Source organism: Natator depressus, chromosome 3 (assembly GCF_965152275.1).
Source record: "Natator depressus isolate rNatDep1 chromosome 3, rNatDep2.hap1, whole genome shotgun sequence".
NCBI classification, from domain to species: Eukaryota; Metazoa; Chordata; order Testudines; family Cheloniidae; genus Natator; species Natator depressus.
In genome coordinates, this window is record NC_134236.1 from 181,604,135 (window position 1) to 181,621,265 (window position 17,131).

The window sequence follows — 17,131 nt, forward strand, 5'->3', positions numbered from 1 at the left end:
CTCTCTAATATCCGGGGACTGACATGCCTACCATTCCTTCACATTCATTCTTAAACTAAAATAACCCTAACCACCCATTTATGTACTTAGACTGTATAAAAGAGATGAACAGTTGGTAAAGAAGTCATCAGAATAATGAAAACACCACTGATTATTTAACCTAGTTTATTGTCATATAAAATGAGAGATAATCAGACAGGAGTAGCCTACGTTTACTTACCTGCGCATAAGTATTAATAGCAAGCTCTTATCCATATCCAGGTAATAAAATATAGTCCAGTCTAAACATGTAATGTCAATAGCATTTTTAATAGGGCTGTCAATTAATTGCAGTTAGCTCAAGTGATTAACTCAAAACAAATTAACTCAATTTAAAAAATTGATTGGGATTAATCATAGTGTTAATCACACTGTTAAACAATAATAGAATACCAAATTAAATTTATTATAAATATTTTTGGATGTTTTCTTACATTTTCAAATATATTGATTTCAATTACAATACAGAATGCAAAGTGTACAGTGCTCACTTTATATTATTATTTTTAATATGAATATTTGCACTGTAAAAATAAACAAAAAATAGTACTTTTCAATTCACCTTATATAAGTACTATAGTGTAATCTCTTTATCATGAAAGTGCAACTTACAAATTTAGATGTTTTTGTTACAGAACTGCACTCAAAAACAAATTAATGTAAAACTTTAGAGCCTACAAGTCCACTCTGTCCTACTTCTTGTTCAGCCAATCACTAAGACAAACAAGCATTATCTCCTGTAAAATGCTGCCTGATTCTTATTTACAATCTCATCTAAAAGGGAGAACAGGCATTTGCATGGCACTTTTGTAGCTGGCATTGCAAGCTATTTATCTGCCAGATATGCTAAGCATTCACATACCCCTTCATGCTTTGGCCACCATTCTAGAGGACATGCTTCCATGCTGATGACACTTGTTTAAAAAATAATGTGTTAATTAAATTTGTGACTGAATTCCTGGAGTGTGGGGAGACTTGTATGTCTCTTGCCTGTGGTTTTAGCCACATTCTGCCATATATTTTGTGCTATGACAGTCTCGAATGATGACCCAGCACATGTTGTTCAATTTAAGAACACTTTCACTGCAGATTTGACAAAACATAAAGAAGGTACCAATGTGAGATTTCTAAAGATAGCTACAGCACTCAGCACAAGGTTTAAGAGTCTGAAGTGCCTTCCAAAATATGAGCAGGGCAAGGTGTGGAATATGCTGTCAGAGGTCTTAAAAGAGCAAGACTCCGATTTGGAAACTACAGAATCCAAACCACCAAAAAAAAAAAGAAAATCAACCTTCTGTTGGTGGCATCTGACTCAGATGATGAAAATGGACGTGCGGCATTCCGCACTGCTTTGGATCGTTGTCGAGCACAACCGTCATCAGCATGGAAGCATGTCCTCTGGAATAATGGCCGAAGCATGAAGGGGCATAGGAATGTTTAGCATATCTGTCACGCAAATACCTTGCAACACCAACTAAAAAAGTGCCATGTGATTGCCTGTTCTCACTTTCAGGTGACATTGTAAATGAGAAGCGGGCAGCATTATCTCCTGTAAATGTAAACAAACATGTTTGTCTTAGCGATTGACTGAACAAGAAGTAGGACTGAGTGGACTTGTTTTATTTTTGAGTGCAGTTTTATTAAAAAAATTCTACATTTTAAGATGCATTTTTACGATAAAGAGATTGCAGTATAATACCTATATGAGGAGAAATGAAAAATACTATTTCTTTTGTTTATCTTTTTTACAATGCAAATATTTGTAATAAAAATAATAATGTAAAGTGAGCTCTGTACACTTTGTATTCTGTGTTGTATATAAAATCAATATATTTGAAAATGTAGAAAACATATAAAATATTTAAATAAATGGTATTCTATTATTAACAGTGCAATTAAAACTGCAAGTAATTGTGATTTTTTAATCTCACAATTACAATTATTTTTTTTAAATCTCATATTTAATTATGTTTAATTTTTTTTAATCATTTGACAGCTCTAAGTTTTATATGATCTATTTTCCTTTTGAGGAAGACTGGCTGCTCATGTTTGATCAGTCAGCTTCTTAAAGTTCTCCCCTATGTGAGAAGACTGCAATATTGCCAAGCCTAGGCACTCAAAGATCATGAGACAGGACCCCAAAATCATGAGATTGGCTTAAAAATCATAATATTTGTATTTGCCTTCTGGTTTCTGAGTAGATTTTCTCCATTAATCATAAGAAATAGGAACTTACTTTAAGATGATCATATAATCAATTGACTGTATGAGTTGGGACTTTGAGAAAAATGCCAAATATCATGAGACTTTTGACCAAATTGTGAGCATTGGAATTGTACATGCTCACTTAGCCCTGGTCTACACTATGAGTTTAGGTAGAATTTAGCAGCGTTAGATCTATTTAACCCTGCACCCGTCCACACAACAAAGCCATTTTTGTCAACTTGAAGAGCTCTTAAAATAGATTTCTGTACTCCTCCCCGATGAGGGGATTAGCTCTGAAATCGACATTGCCTGGTCGAATTTGGGGTAGTGTGGACGCAATTTGACGGTATTGGCCTCTGGGAGCTGTCCCAGAGTGCTCCATTGTGACTGAGTTGGACAGCACTTTGAACTCAGATGCACTAGCCAGGTACACAGGAAAAGCTCCTGGAACTTTTGAATTTCATTTCCTGTTTGGCCAGCATGGCAAACTCAGCAGCACTCAGCAGCACAGGTGACCATGCAGTTCCCCCAGAATCGTAGAGCGTAAAATGTTTCTATGCTCCCCCTATCATCTCCATCCCTGTGGTTATTGCAGATTAGAAGGCGAAAAAAACGCACTTGCAATGACATGTTTTCCAGGCTCATGCAGTCCTCCTGTACTGATAGGGCACAGCTTAATGCATGGAGGCATTCAGTGGCAGAGGCCAGGAAAGAATTGCTGTATTTGCTTAACAGCAAAAGTATCATGCCTCGCTAGCGATCCTGCCCGAGCCAGGTCACTGTGTCACATGCACTCTGCGCTGTGTCAGCCTTTGGTGGGGGCATGACTGTTTTGTGAGCAGGAAGGCCATGGATATAGACATTGCATTAGGTAGATTCTGTAGCTAGAGAAAACATTCCTGTGCATTTGGCAAAGTCTGTGGTAAAAAAAGAGAAGGCCCGTGACACACCGAACTATTAATAATGTACAACCACCTGTTACATAAAGTATAATAGGGACAGTGCGAGGGATACGTTCAAGTTGGGTTTCTGTAGTGTAGTGGTTATCATGTTCATCTAACATGCAAAACGTCCCTGGGTGGAAACAGGTCCCTGTTCCTTTTTCTGACTCCCCTCCTGCATTTTTAATCTTAGAACAGATCGCACTGTGAAATTTTACTTTGACTTATATCAATTATGAGTTAAATAATATGGAAGCTCTCTCTAAGTTATAGTCCCAGGTTCCTTACCCTTTCAGCTGCTCTGATAAATTAACATTTTTGTTAGAGGCGGGGGAAAATTTTCATGAAGCCTTTTATAGGGACTAAATGCTATCTAGGACTCTGAAATAGTCTTAACGTGGCCCATAGAGTGCAATCCTTCATTCTGGATTTGTCACTCCACAAGCTGAACTGCTCCTTACTACTGTCCAGGCTCTATGAGCCATGGGAGCAAGGGGCAGGCTGGGGTAGGTGTGACAGCACGATGCTGCTGGCGGGGAGAGCAGCCTGAGGCAGAAGCCTCCAGCTTGCATGATATTCCAGGCAGGACTGAATCTCCATGAGATGAAACTTAAAGAAAAGAATGACCTGGAGTCACTCCCACTCTAAGAGGAGGATAGCCATGTCTGTCCAGGTGCCCCTGATCGACCTCACCAAGGTCTACCAGGAACACCCAGAAGACATATGGCAGCTATCAGTCCTACTGCACCATCTGCTGTGAAGGCAAGGAGCTGCTGCTGTGTAGCAATGCAGTATCGAGTCTGCAGGCAGCACCCAGGAGACGGACGGTGACGGTGAGCTGAGCGGGCTCCATGCTTGCTGTGGTATGGCAAGCATGGCAGCGGGCTGAGCGGGGCCGGCGGACGGGACCCCAGAAAAAAGGCGTGAAATGATTGTCTGTCGTTGCTTTCAGAGAGGGAGGGAGGGGGGCCCGACGACATCTACCCAAAACAACTCGCGACAAAGCTTTTGCCCCATCAGACACTGGGAGCTTAACCCAGAATTCCAATGGTCAGAGGAGACTGCGGGAACTGTGGGATAGCTACCCATAGTACACCGCTCTGTAAGTTGATGCTAGCCATAGTAGTGAGGACCCACTTCGCCGACTCAATGCTCTTAGTGTGGACATACGCAATCAACTGTATAAAATCGAATTATAAAAATTGACTTCTGTAAAATCGACCTAATTTCGTAGTGTAGACATACCCTTTAGGTCTCCATCCTACAATTGATAGCATTTGAGAGACTGCTATGTCTGTTCAGAGACCCATTGCCACAGTTCACCCTTGCGCTATCACCTACAGGATCAGGGCTTCTATTTATTAGGCTATTGTCCTGAAAACACTTATATGTATATGCTTAACTTTACTACCATGAGAAATCCTATTGATTTCAGTGGAATTACTTCTGTGTTTAATGTAACACATGTGCATAAGTGTTTGCAGGATCATGGCCTGGTTTGTGATACTTTTCACAGGTAGGCAGGTGGGACAGAAAAGGCAAGTTTTTAATGATCACAGGAATTCAGGGTTGCCGCCAAAAACAAATGCCTGAACTCCATGTAGTTTTGGTTCTTGAATAGAAGTTAAACTTTGTGGGGACCTCTTTGTTGACAAAACCTCAGTGACAAGAAACTATAAAGATAGAACTGTAAAAAATTGCTAAATAGACCTGCGAATAATTAACCGAAAGCTAGATCATTTCAGTCACTTTTATGGTTTGGTCATTAGGGCCAGATCTTGCTCGACTGAATTCAATAATTTTTCCATAGACTTCAGTTGAAGTGGGATCAGGGCCTGCCATAGGAAAGTTTAATATTTTCCTCAGCACACATGGTGATGGACAGTGGTGACATAAGGTAACTTCTGAGTTACCTTTCTGATGTGCCACAAGACATCAAGACAGACCAGTAGGTAATATGAAGCTTTTGTTTAAATGTGTAACTCCCAAACCAATCCATGTCCTTACTTTACAAATATAAAATTAATTACCCATGCAAAGAAATAAATCCAGTCAATTTTAAAAAGTCTGCAACGAAGATGAAACAAAATTATATTTATACCACAAGTACTCAAAGCTGCATATTATCGCATCTGACTAAATAGCTTAGATAAATAAAAATAGATCTATAATATGTACATACAATTATGAACCCAATGGTAATATTTATTGACATTTTCTAGCATCAGTTAAACATACTTTATTCTGTCAAGAAGTATGATTTTTAAAAAAATATTATTTACACTTAAAACCAGTCATATGGTTGTAACCAATCTGTGTTTCTTAGCAAATTCTGTTGGAGAAATATTTACACATAATATGCAAGAGCTGCAAAGCAATAAACACTCAGAATGATATGAGCAATAGCAAAAACTCATTAAGGCAATTGTTCCATAAGTTACAAAAAGTATTTCCTTCTACATCCATGCATTTTAGCATTCACTTTATTCTTTTTTTTTTTTTTGCCTCGGTGTCTGTGTTTTTCTACTTTACTTCTGCATGACTTTTTTCTAATTTTAATTTGATGATGAGATCTAACATTGCATAACTAAAGTGTAAATAAATGCATGTATATATAGCATTTAAACACCTACAGATATTTTCACTTCATTTTTGTAAGGTGTCCAAGTAGCAGATTCTGTTTTTTAAAAAAAAGTGAGTGACTTGTCAACCATCATAATACCCAAAGAATGATGCAATGCCCAAATGTTTAAAGAAAAACTTTTGAACTCAAAACTGCTAAGAAAGTGAAATGGCTGCCCTAGATGTCCCTTCTTTGTTGAATGCAGATCATCAGCTGCTGCATAAAATTTCAAATTAATCTGATAGATACCAGCATTTTAGTATACAGGCTAAATATATCAGAGCTAATTAATACTTTTGGCTAACCTGTGGTCAATAGTATACTCTATTGCTAGACCTAGTCTTGTGACGATCTTTTGGGTCCCAATTCAGCAAGGTACTTAAGCACTTGAATAACTTGAAGCATGTGACTAGTCACATTTATGTGCTTTAAACTGGGCACATGCTTAAGTATCTCACAGATTTTGGGCCTTGTTAAATACCCCCAAATGAGGATTCTTATATGATTAGATAAGAAAATTCCACATTAGGAGCTTTCAGTGGGATTTAATTTAAAATAAAATTTAAGTGGATGTCTCTGTCTCCAAAATGACTGAAAGGGGTTTTATAAGGATTAGGACCATATTATTTCCTTGATTAGTGCATGCCAATGGGAGATCTGTGTATGTTGATCCAAGGCAATATATGGTTCATGATGTATATTTCTATCTTAATTCTCCCAGTCACACAGAAAGATCTAGAGGAGAGGAAGATGGGAAGGGATAATGTGCTAATGACTTTAGAATTCACTGTATCTGAACATGACAAATGACTACTCAGGATGCAGCCATGCATTCACTTTGCTAATGCATTCATATCTATCCAAGAAGAAGAAAAAAACTTTTAATTTTCCTTCATTACATGTCATCAGCTCAATTAACCATTATATTTGTAGTAAAATACTGGCAAATTACTGCTTTCTCATTTTGGCTTGCCTAGAGATTTATGGCTATTAGCATTAATTTGTTTGTGTTATATGGCATTTCTTTCTCTTTTTAACAGCAGCATGCACTTTACTCTGAATGTTTTTCCTGTGTTTGCTGCCATCTCAATATTGCTTACTAACATATAATATATTTTGCCTTTTTTTTATTTTGCCGACAAAGTTGCATTGATGAAAGCTGATTTGCAAGGTAGATAGCCCTGTGTGTATTAAACAAGACTGAAACCCAGAATGCACAGCTGGATTTCTACAATAAATGCTATGTACATTTCCTGCCATAAAGTGTGTTGTTTTGTTTCAGATTTTCTCTTTTTACCCCTAAACATGATGAAGAACCTTCATTTTACGGCATATTTTGCATAAAGGCTTTCAGTCTTGAATATGTTTGTATAGTGATTGCTTTAGTGCTTTGATCATACCTTTTAAAAAGTTCTTTTATTTTTCAGTGGTCTAGTTATGAATCTCTAGAAATAGAATAGCTTTGTTTTTCATGTGTATGTCACATTTGGGCATGCCAGCTCATTAGTACTCTGATTTTTTTTTTCTGTTTAAAAAAGAACCTGCATGGGATCACTAAAGCATGTGAATCAATACTTGCCAACATTCCTTCCTGCAAACCCATCCCCCAACTCCTCTTTATTTTAGACTCAACTCTTTTTTAGAGTACTTTCTTGGATTTCAGGTACATTACAATGTAGCTTCATTTCCTAGCTTGTTTTTAATTTTCTGATCTTGTTTCATGTAGCTTTATTTCCCATTTTCCATGGTACCTGGTTTTGCTGGTTGGAACACGTTTTGCAGGAAAAAGAATAAATAAATTAATTTCATGAAAGAAAAGATTTAACCTGTTAATGGTGTGATGTGAAATTAACCATAGCTTGCTACAGTGTTAACATCCCTACTGCCCTTGTTTTCTTTATATTTATGAATTCTGTTCTGTCAGTCTTAGAGCCAAAACAAAAGATCTTGTAATGTTATATGCCTCCACATAACACAGAAAGTTTTAAATAAATTCTACTTTAGATCCCTTTGCTCATTAGGTTTAAGATGTTGGCAACTACCATGTGATCCAAAGACAAAACATGTTACTTTGAAAGACAAAATGCTAGTCGCTTCTGTATGTTCTCATCAGGCCCCAGCACCACATGCCAAGAGGATTCATGTGCAAACCAAGGAGTGTGCTTACAGCAGTGGGATGGATTCAGCTGTGACTGCAGTATGACCTCCTTTAGTGGACCGTTGTGCAATGACCGTAAGTATATCAGAGAATGCTTATCTAAAAGCCTTACAGCTCTAGGGCAGTATTTAAAGAAAGTGTCTGAAATTTGTATTATTTTAATATTATATAGTTAATTGAACTGGCAAAATTCTGAGAAAATCTATGATACTTGTAGGAAGAACGTGATGAAGCATTACAGTATAAATGGGGGATAACAATACTACATCTAACATTGTGAAAGAATTTGGGTTTATTATATTTGATTGCATATCTAATGAATTGATGGTTACATATTTGAAATGAGCCTTGCATAAACATTACAAATAGTTTTTTTTCTGATTAGAAAAAACTCTTCATATTTCATTATCTTAAGCTATATTGTAGTTTTGTAACTTTATATCATGAGAGCTGTAATTACTATGAAACAGTTGACAAGGCTCATTATCTTTCTTTGTGGATTTCTTTAGGTGACACATTAAGCTCTGTCAAATAAAAAGCACTCCAAGTGTTTTAGGTTTTTTTTTAAATTTCATCTGAATAAACACAAATATCATATACCAGCCATCTGGTTCTCAAGTATAAATGGAAGTTGTGATAAATATAGGACCTGCTTCACCAGCGTGCTGCTCTGGTTTCATGTCAGTCTAGACCCCTTGATTTCACTGGAGTTAGCTTGGTATGAAATTGCAATAATGGAGCAATGAATAAGGCCTATTGATTAAAGAAACTATCGAGATTTCTTACTGAGGATTAAACTTTACCCCATTTGAGATGTCTGATTATTGGGAACCTTTGCATATTTACAAGAAGGTCATTTCAGTCAGACTTGGCATCTTGATTTTCACAGTTGTGTACATGTATTTTAATGAGAGTGTGGTTTCCACATCCTGCCAAATATGGTAGAAAGTGTTAATATAAATATCTAGTCAAGCATTTTTGGCTACTATATGCAATTTTGGATGTCCAGTCTACAACAAAGTTCATTTCTTTATTGGACAAGATCTAGACCAGCATCATAACTGTGATTATCTCAAAAGAGTTAACAATGCTTGGTTCAAATGGTAGGTCCCAAGCAGTTATGAGATTAGAAATTAAAATATATGGAAAATTTATGGCAAAATATTCTCATAAGATTCCCATTGTTGGGGTTTTTTGTTATTATTTTTAATTGTTGCCCAAACTATACCCATTTTTTCATGATCTCCCATCACAAAAGTGGAAGAAAACCAGTTCTGGAGATCTGCACTTTCTGACAGAATGCATAATGGGAGATTCAAAGCATTTAGGAGAGAGTCTACCGTTAAGCCTTCAGACACACAATTCCAAATTTCAGAGGCCTGATGTGCAGATAAAATGGGTGGGGTTCTGGTACTACTAATGGCAGTTGGTTTTGATGCTATATACACTTTCATGGGTGTCTTATTGATATTGTTACAGATCTCAAAACACTGGGTAAAATTCAGTGGTGTTTAACTAAGCTGAGCTTACACTGATGTCAAGAAAAATTTGGCTCAGTTAAGGACAGCAGAATTGTCTCATGCCAGTTTAGTAATAACAGTTTTTTGCTGCTGAAGAATAAAGTGCACTTTAAAGCATAATAAGTGCAGTCTTCAACTGGTGTATTTTAACATTGCTCCATTGAAGCCAACAGAACTACACTGATTTACAGGAACTGAGAACCTGCCCCAGTATTCTGACATAAGAACATTTCTGTACTTGTTAATTCAAAAATTTGGATTTGCCTGTTTCATATTTACAAACCTAAGTAAAACAGAACGCTTAGTATATCAAAATGATGCATGTAGCATATTAGAGTAACAAAAAAACTGGGTTATTTTAAGGTAGGTAGCTCTTTAAAAGTTATCAAAATAATGTGAAAAATTAAAAAAATAATAAAGTATCATTATCTGTGACTTGATAAGTGTAGCATGTAAAACCCTACTGCATGAAGCAGTTTCCTCCTCTGACAAACTGAGTATGTCCTATACATATCTGTAAGTGGGGAGGAAAAGATTCCAGTGATCAGGGAACGTACTTCCTGGAAGAGTGAAGCTAATATCCTCTGTGAACCTGATTCATGCCAGCATGTCTCAGTTTACAGCATAGGGGACCATATTGAGGAATATCACTAGAATCTGTAAACATTTTCAGTCCAGAAGAAACTTTTTAAGTGCATCCAGTGTAACAGATATATCACACTTGTGGATCATTAATGCCCATGATGACACAGGTAGGGACACGTTACATGGTGCTATTTCCTAGTTACTGAAAGAGAAATAATATAGGGATGTCTTGACCCACAATGAGGACGAGGTTATCACTACTTCTGCTATGATATGACACTTGGAGATGCAGGGCAGCAATGCTTTGTAGATGTGGTGTGTTGGAAATGTTATATTGTTAAGTGCAAAGCAGGCTACTAGAAAATGTTCTCACAAAATAGGATTACATAGAACATTGTGCAAAAAGGACAGTTAATGACTATTCTTACAAATGGTTGACATCCTGGCTCCTCTGAGAAAAAACATTACAAATATCCTAAGTATTAGTAACTGAAGATTGTGGAGTGAAAACTGTCCTCCTCGGGCACTCAGCTTTTTCATAAGAGTAGGCTGAAAATAACTCTGGCAACAACAGCAAAAACTAAAAACCCAAATCAAATGCTCTGAGTCTTTCTATGACTTTACATCTGTTTTCACCACCACAGTCCATAAGTGTAACTACATTAGTGAGCATAATGTCATATTTTTTGGAAACAAATACCACTATTATGGCCTGGAAAATAGCAAAAATAATAACATTGTCACATTACATTAATATTGAAGCATTGAGGTGCCAAATTACAGGGCAGCTTCAATGCTGTCTGTTACCATAAGGGAATAATATATCAAAGAGTTGTATTTGTGATGGTGTAGCTAACACTTTGTCAACACTGCCATTAGAATCCCTCTTTCCAATGGTTTAGATCTTCACCAGGCAATCTCTTCTGAATAGAAACTTGACATTCACAGCCTGTATGAATAGAGAAACTTTGTTCCTGAAATATGAATACATTAAGTTCAGATTTTCATTAAGGATATACAAAAAATCCTTCTGTCTTATTGTAAATCTTCTCTAACAAAAGACTCTGACTTTTAACAAATGAAAGAAACATATCAATGTTGCAAGACTACTGTAGACGTGGTAGTTTAATTTTTTGATATAGTATAGAATCAGTTACATTGCTTAACAAATCAGCGTGTTGCCCATAGTTATTGTCAGATTTGCTTCCAGAGTTGCTTAGATACAAATCCATAAAACATCACAACTTGAATTCAAGGCAACTTGATGCAGTTGCAGGTTTGAGCTATATGTGGAATTGTAGGCAGGGATGATAGCACCACCTGTAAATACAGTTGCTGGACTCTTCCCACTATAAAACCTTGTTTTCAGTTGCTCATAACTTTGCCAAACTTTAACTGCTTGGCCTAAATTTGGTGAGCTTGGTCGCTGCCTCAGACTGATTTTTTTATTTATGTATTTTAGTTAAAATAAAGCCATTTCCAAGAATAAAACTAGGGGAAAATACATTGTCTTGCCATGGTAAAAAATAATTTCTGGTGATCTTTTCTTTGAGAAGCTCTATCTTTCCCATGATTTGGATCAGGGACTTAAAATATGGTGGGGTTGGCAGGTGACCCTTGCATCAGGGATGTGCTTTTTGTCATACCTGTGAAAGCCTGCTCCAATATGATGAAGTTATAAGCCTTTCATACATCCTCAGTTCTGATTTCCTCAAATTTAGAGGCTAAATTTCCAAAGATTCTATATGCACTGGGGATGCCCCACCTGGGGCTAAGCAGGACTTACCCTGCAATTGTACCTCTTGCACCTCAACTAAGAGCTGTGTTCTTAATGACCCTTCCTCATCTCCCGATTCCCGCCTAAGGCACATAATGTGGAGGAGGAAGCTGCCTGATTAAATTAAGAGGGGATATGAGCTGGACCTGCAGGGAAGGGAGGGGAGTAGAGTGAGACAAGGAGACTGAGAATATGGCAGAAACTGGGACAGGGAGTTGGGGTAGGGTGGCAATCTGGGACTCACTGGGTGAGGAGAGTGGGACTCCCAGTAGGGGGAGGCTGGAATGAGAGTTTGGCAGAGTTAGACTGGGACTTGCTGGGACTGGGATGAGAAACCCAAGGGGAGGAGACTGAGAGAGGGGAAGAGAATGGGACTGGGATGAGAAGCCAGGGATGGGGCAGAGATGGGACTGTGACAAGGAGGGGTTGGAGGGGATGATCAGAAGGGGTCATGTTTGTGGGAAATGGATTGAAGAATCTGTGCCCACTAGAGCACTCCACTCCAGAGCCTGGAATGGAACCATTCCAATGCTGTCAGCACATATCTGTGAAACCAGCTGGCAAAGTATATCAGTATTTAGTGCTGGTCCACACAGAGAATGAAAACATACTACTGCTATCATTAGCTCCAATGGCAGAGGCCTGGTAAGTGGATCTAAAGGTTTCAGCTCTGCATATGAACTACGTGGGAGTCAATATACGGTCACAAGATGGAATTTCTGTTTTTCCAGTTTGCTCTTTTAAAACACTAGGAATTACACACCAAAAAACTATATTAAAAGAACATTATTAAGGTTGAAAAGTCAAGCAGTCAAAATTAGGAAATGTCAGAATTAAGGTTGCCTGTGCAACCATATTTCCCCCCTTCCCTTTGCGTGTATGCATTATGATGGTCTTTAATTACATAATCATATGCTATTTTTCCACAGGAACCTTGTGCCATTTAATGCACAGGATGGACCTACTCTGGGGAAGAATTAGGGTTGTGTAGTGAAGGAGGAAATAAAATATTGAATAGCTGCTTATTAAGTGAGCACCATCCATCTAACTCCTGCAACAAATGAAGCAAGATCCTCTAGACAAAGTCTCCTTCACTGTGCACCCCTGATTCATCTCCAGAGCCGGTCCATCCTGTGCATTGAATGAGACAGTGATCCTGTAGAAAAAATAGTATGTGATCATGTAATTAACGACTGTATCATAATGGATACACGCAAAGGATCTGAACTGAGGTTACACAAGTAACCTGAATTATGGCATTTCCTACTTTTGACTGCTTGACTTTGCAATCTTAATAATGTTCTTTGAACATAGTTTTTTGTGTGTGTGATTATAGTTATATGATGATGGGATCATTTACCTAGTTACTCTTTTTGCTACAAACATGATAAGTCTTCTGAGCTGTCATAGGATGACAGTAGGACTGTTGTAGAAACTCCCCTCTCTCAAAATCCTTTTTTCCTTTAGAAACTGCAAGTCTGGGGATGCAGGTTCTTGCAATCTGTGTTGACACAGGAGTCCAGTATAATACAAACAAGAGACTAAAATCCTCTGTCCACATCTCTTCCCTACATGCTGCTCTGCCAGTATACCTTAATATTGCTCTGGGTGTGCCACTTCTTGTTTCTTGGGCCACTCTTGAGATTCACATTAAGGTGCTAGTCATAATTATGTCTTTTCTGATGTGGCCACATTTCTGCAAGAAACAGGAGCAAATCCACCAAAACATTTCTTGTCAACCATCCATTTGAGGTCAGATTATGGTTGCTCTAATTATTTGTATTATGGTAATGCATAGAAGCCCCAACCAAAATTTGGGGTCCCATTGCATTAAATTCAGCACCCACATATAGTATGAGAAGTCTCTCTCAAGAAGAACTTAAAATCTTATAGACAAGATGATAAAAGGTGGGGAAAAGGGATGATTATTATCTCCTATTGTACAGAGAGGTTAAGTGACTTACCCTCAGTCACACATGAATTTTAGGGCAGAGCCCGGAACTGAATTCAGAGCTCCTGAGTCTAAGCCTAGTGCCTTAGCCACATGACCATCCTTCATTTCTGATGGGTAGTACTTTTGATCTGGCTGTAAACTGAATCAGTGACATAGAGCTGCAATAGTCATATGAGCCATTTACTGCTCCTTTTCAATGTAGTGTTAACAATTCCTACCCAACACCTCAGGCATGCTGTCACAGATTACTAGTTACTAATTAAGATATCCACCCCCATCCCCTGTGCTGTAAAAAGAAGGAATGGAAAATTTCTGTGAGTGTTTTAACAGCCATCTGATTTCAGTCCCTAGTAGCTGAGAATTAAAAATCTGCCCTTGATAACATAGCAAGCCAAATGTTTATTATGGTTATTTTTCCCTCGAAGGCTTACAGTGCACAGGAGAAATAAAGGTAGATATTAACAAAACTACAACAGTGGGCAAGCCAGTTGAACTAATTGGGGAAAGTTTGATTTGTCCAGTTTACCTTTTCTTAATCTACTATTACAAGACATTGGGTAAAATCCTGGCACCACTGAAATCAGTGGCCAAACTTTCATTGACTTCAAAGGGATCAGGATTTTTTACAAGGTCAGTTTTTGGGAGGTGTGTTCAGACAGCTGGGAACCCTCAAGGGAGGAAGAAAGCTGTGAAAGGAGCAGGAAGAGCTATTCAGGAGCCATTGGTTAGGAGTTGGGGGAGTGTGAGAATCTTCAGCAGGAGCAGGGAGAGTGTGGGGAAGTTAAAAGGAAGAAAATGACAAAGGGAAACGAAGGAGTTCAAAAAATGTCATTTGTCTAATTTGTTTGCCCAGCTGAGATTTTTTTAAAGAAGGAACTCTAACTAGATTGGTCTTTAAAAATGTCAAGAGGAAACATTATGAATACGTATAATTATGACTTTTTTTTTCTTTCCCTTTTTTTTTACATTGACAGATTTTTTTTTTACTGTTTCACATAACTTGAAATGAATTAATGTAATAAAAGCTTTCATTAACTGTATTATGTGAGTTACAGTATTACTGTTCTTGGTGGTTTGATTGCAATTTCCAGAGAAGGGCATATAGGTATTTTATCTAAGACTATACTAGGATATTTTGGTATCAGATGATTTGCATAACCTTACTTATTTTCTGGGGGGAAAAAAACCATTTTCTAAATGATATAGAAACAGTTTTGTTTTTTTTAAAGTTGTGAACCAAGAGAAGATTGTTTTACAATGACTGCAGAAGGTGTTTATTTATGATGGAGCATTTCTGGTAACCTGTTATGTGACCATATAAGGAAAGAAGTAAATGTGATATGTAGGGAAAACTGAAATATATTTCGATCAGTTTCCTACACTGAACATTTTGGCAAGATATCAGCTACTCATCAACCTTCCTATTATGGCAAAGAATTTTTTGAAGGCTTCACCTAGCGTCTCATCTATTTTCAATCAGTTTCCATTACAATATGGTTTTATGCAACAAGTTTGGAGCTGGATTTATTTTCTTATCAGGGCTTAAGCAGTACATATTTTTGGATCACAGAATGGCAGATTTTTTGAATCACTTCTTTCTGCACCCACTTTAGAATTCAAGAAGGACATTTGAGGGGCATGTACCACTACAACCCTTTCCCTGAACCTTAAACACAACGTGGTGTAGCCATTTGGGAACTTCCAGTTTGGCAAGGGTAGCACTATTGTAATTGTGTTTATATCTCAGATGGTAGTAATTATGTAACAGATCTCTTAGGCCATACTCAGAGAGACTCTTCTATTCCAACATATTAAAAACAGAACATAATGTCAGAAAAATACCAATTTCTCTCTATCTCTGGAGGAATCACAGGAGCAATTAAATTTGATTTTGGTATTTCAGGAATATCTTTTTTTTTAACTGATAACATAATAATTCTATAAATCAAATCCTGGAAACATTTCCAGTATCATGAAAATGATTAAGGGTTAATTGAATGTATTCTCATGGAACTAAAATCGGTCTGCTAGATATCATTAGAGACTCTTTTCCTTAGGACTTTCAATTGCTATGCTTTAAAGTCATATTGTACAAAGTTCAGGTCTAAAACTGAGTTGCCAAAAGCTGTCCACAACAATAACAAGAGCAGATTTCTGCTATCAGTATGCTTTCTTATAGTTTTGTCTGTAAAATACTTTAATTCCCCGGCCTTGAAAAACCTTTATATTCTAGCAATATGATATATTGAAAATCCATTTTAAGTAACTTCTAGGATTTCTGAATAGTATTAATTATAATACATGACACAGCTGGAGTTGATGTAACAGCATTACAATCTTTCCCCTCCAGCAGAACCCAGATATTGATGCGTGTCTTCTCCTCTTCTTTAAAGGCCATCTTCTTCAGGGTTCAATAACCCCCCCATCTTTAAATTTAAAAATAAATAAATAAATAAATCTACCCCAGGTAGAATGTTCTATAACCCCCCAAAAGAGAGAAAAGTCAGAATGTCCTTTAATTCTACTAGGGAGTTTGCTATTGCCAATATATCTTAGGTGGAAGGTGTTCAGTTTCTATAATGATGGATGGCAGTTCAAACTTCTAAAATAGAATTATTCTTTCTCTCCAAAGCCTGTACAATTGGGCTTATGTTTCTAAGGCAACCTGACCCTCACTTTCATGTATTCTCTCTTGATTGATAGCTAAATAGATACTAAGCAATATATATTTAAAGAAGAAAACATATTAGTTAAGAAAGTAGAACTTTACGGTAGCTCAATAAGATCTCCGTGGTCTTCCATGTCCTCACCTTTACCAAGTGCCTTTAACAATTTCAAATAAAGATAAGCCTCTTCTATTGTAGACACAATAAATATGTAGAGCGTCCCTTCAAAATGAACCTGGAGCCTAGGTGGATAAATTAAGGCATTCTGGATTGTGAATTTTAAGTTCAGTTTTCTTAGCTGCTGTGGATGTGAGCATGCACTTCAGTATAGTCAAGGAGGGCATAGAGAAAGGTGAGTTTTATATATATATGACATCCACCACTCTTGCTGCTTTTAAAATTCTGTTATATTCTCACACCATGAGAGAGGTAATGATTATGGCCTTTATTCACTGATCTACGTCCAAACAGCTTTCAATACAGGTAATTAGCTGTCCCGTTTATGTGAACTGTTTCCGATCTTCCCCTCAGCCCTTATCTTTGAGTCTGTGATTCCTGTACTCTGGATTCTCTGTCCATTCTTTAGTTCTTCTGCCTGGCATCTGTGATGTTTGAGTCTTCAAAATTTCTTCTTGGCTGAGGCTTGTAAATTTTGTATTGCTC

At 37.3% G+C, this 17,131-nt stretch overlaps 1 protein-coding gene across 23 annotated transcripts in view; it reads left to right on the forward strand.

The window, feature by feature from the left end:
• Nucleotides 1–17,131, forward strand: part of NRXN1 (neurexin 1) — a 1,220,951-nt gene that overhangs the window by 660,084 nt on the left and 543,736 nt on the right. For 13 of the 23 annotated variants that reach the window (XM_074949439.1, XM_074949440.1, XM_074949413.1 and 10 more), the window contains one exon: nucleotides 7,922–8,041. In XM_074949439.1, coding sequence (XP_074805540.1) covers nucleotides 7,922–8,041 — 120 coding nt within the window. Of the gene's footprint in view, nucleotides 1–6,952; nucleotides 6,980–7,921; nucleotides 8,042–17,131 lie in introns of all 23 variants that reach the window. The other 10 variants (XM_074949428.1, XM_074949414.1, XM_074949409.1 and 7 more) reach the window with 1 other exon arrangement.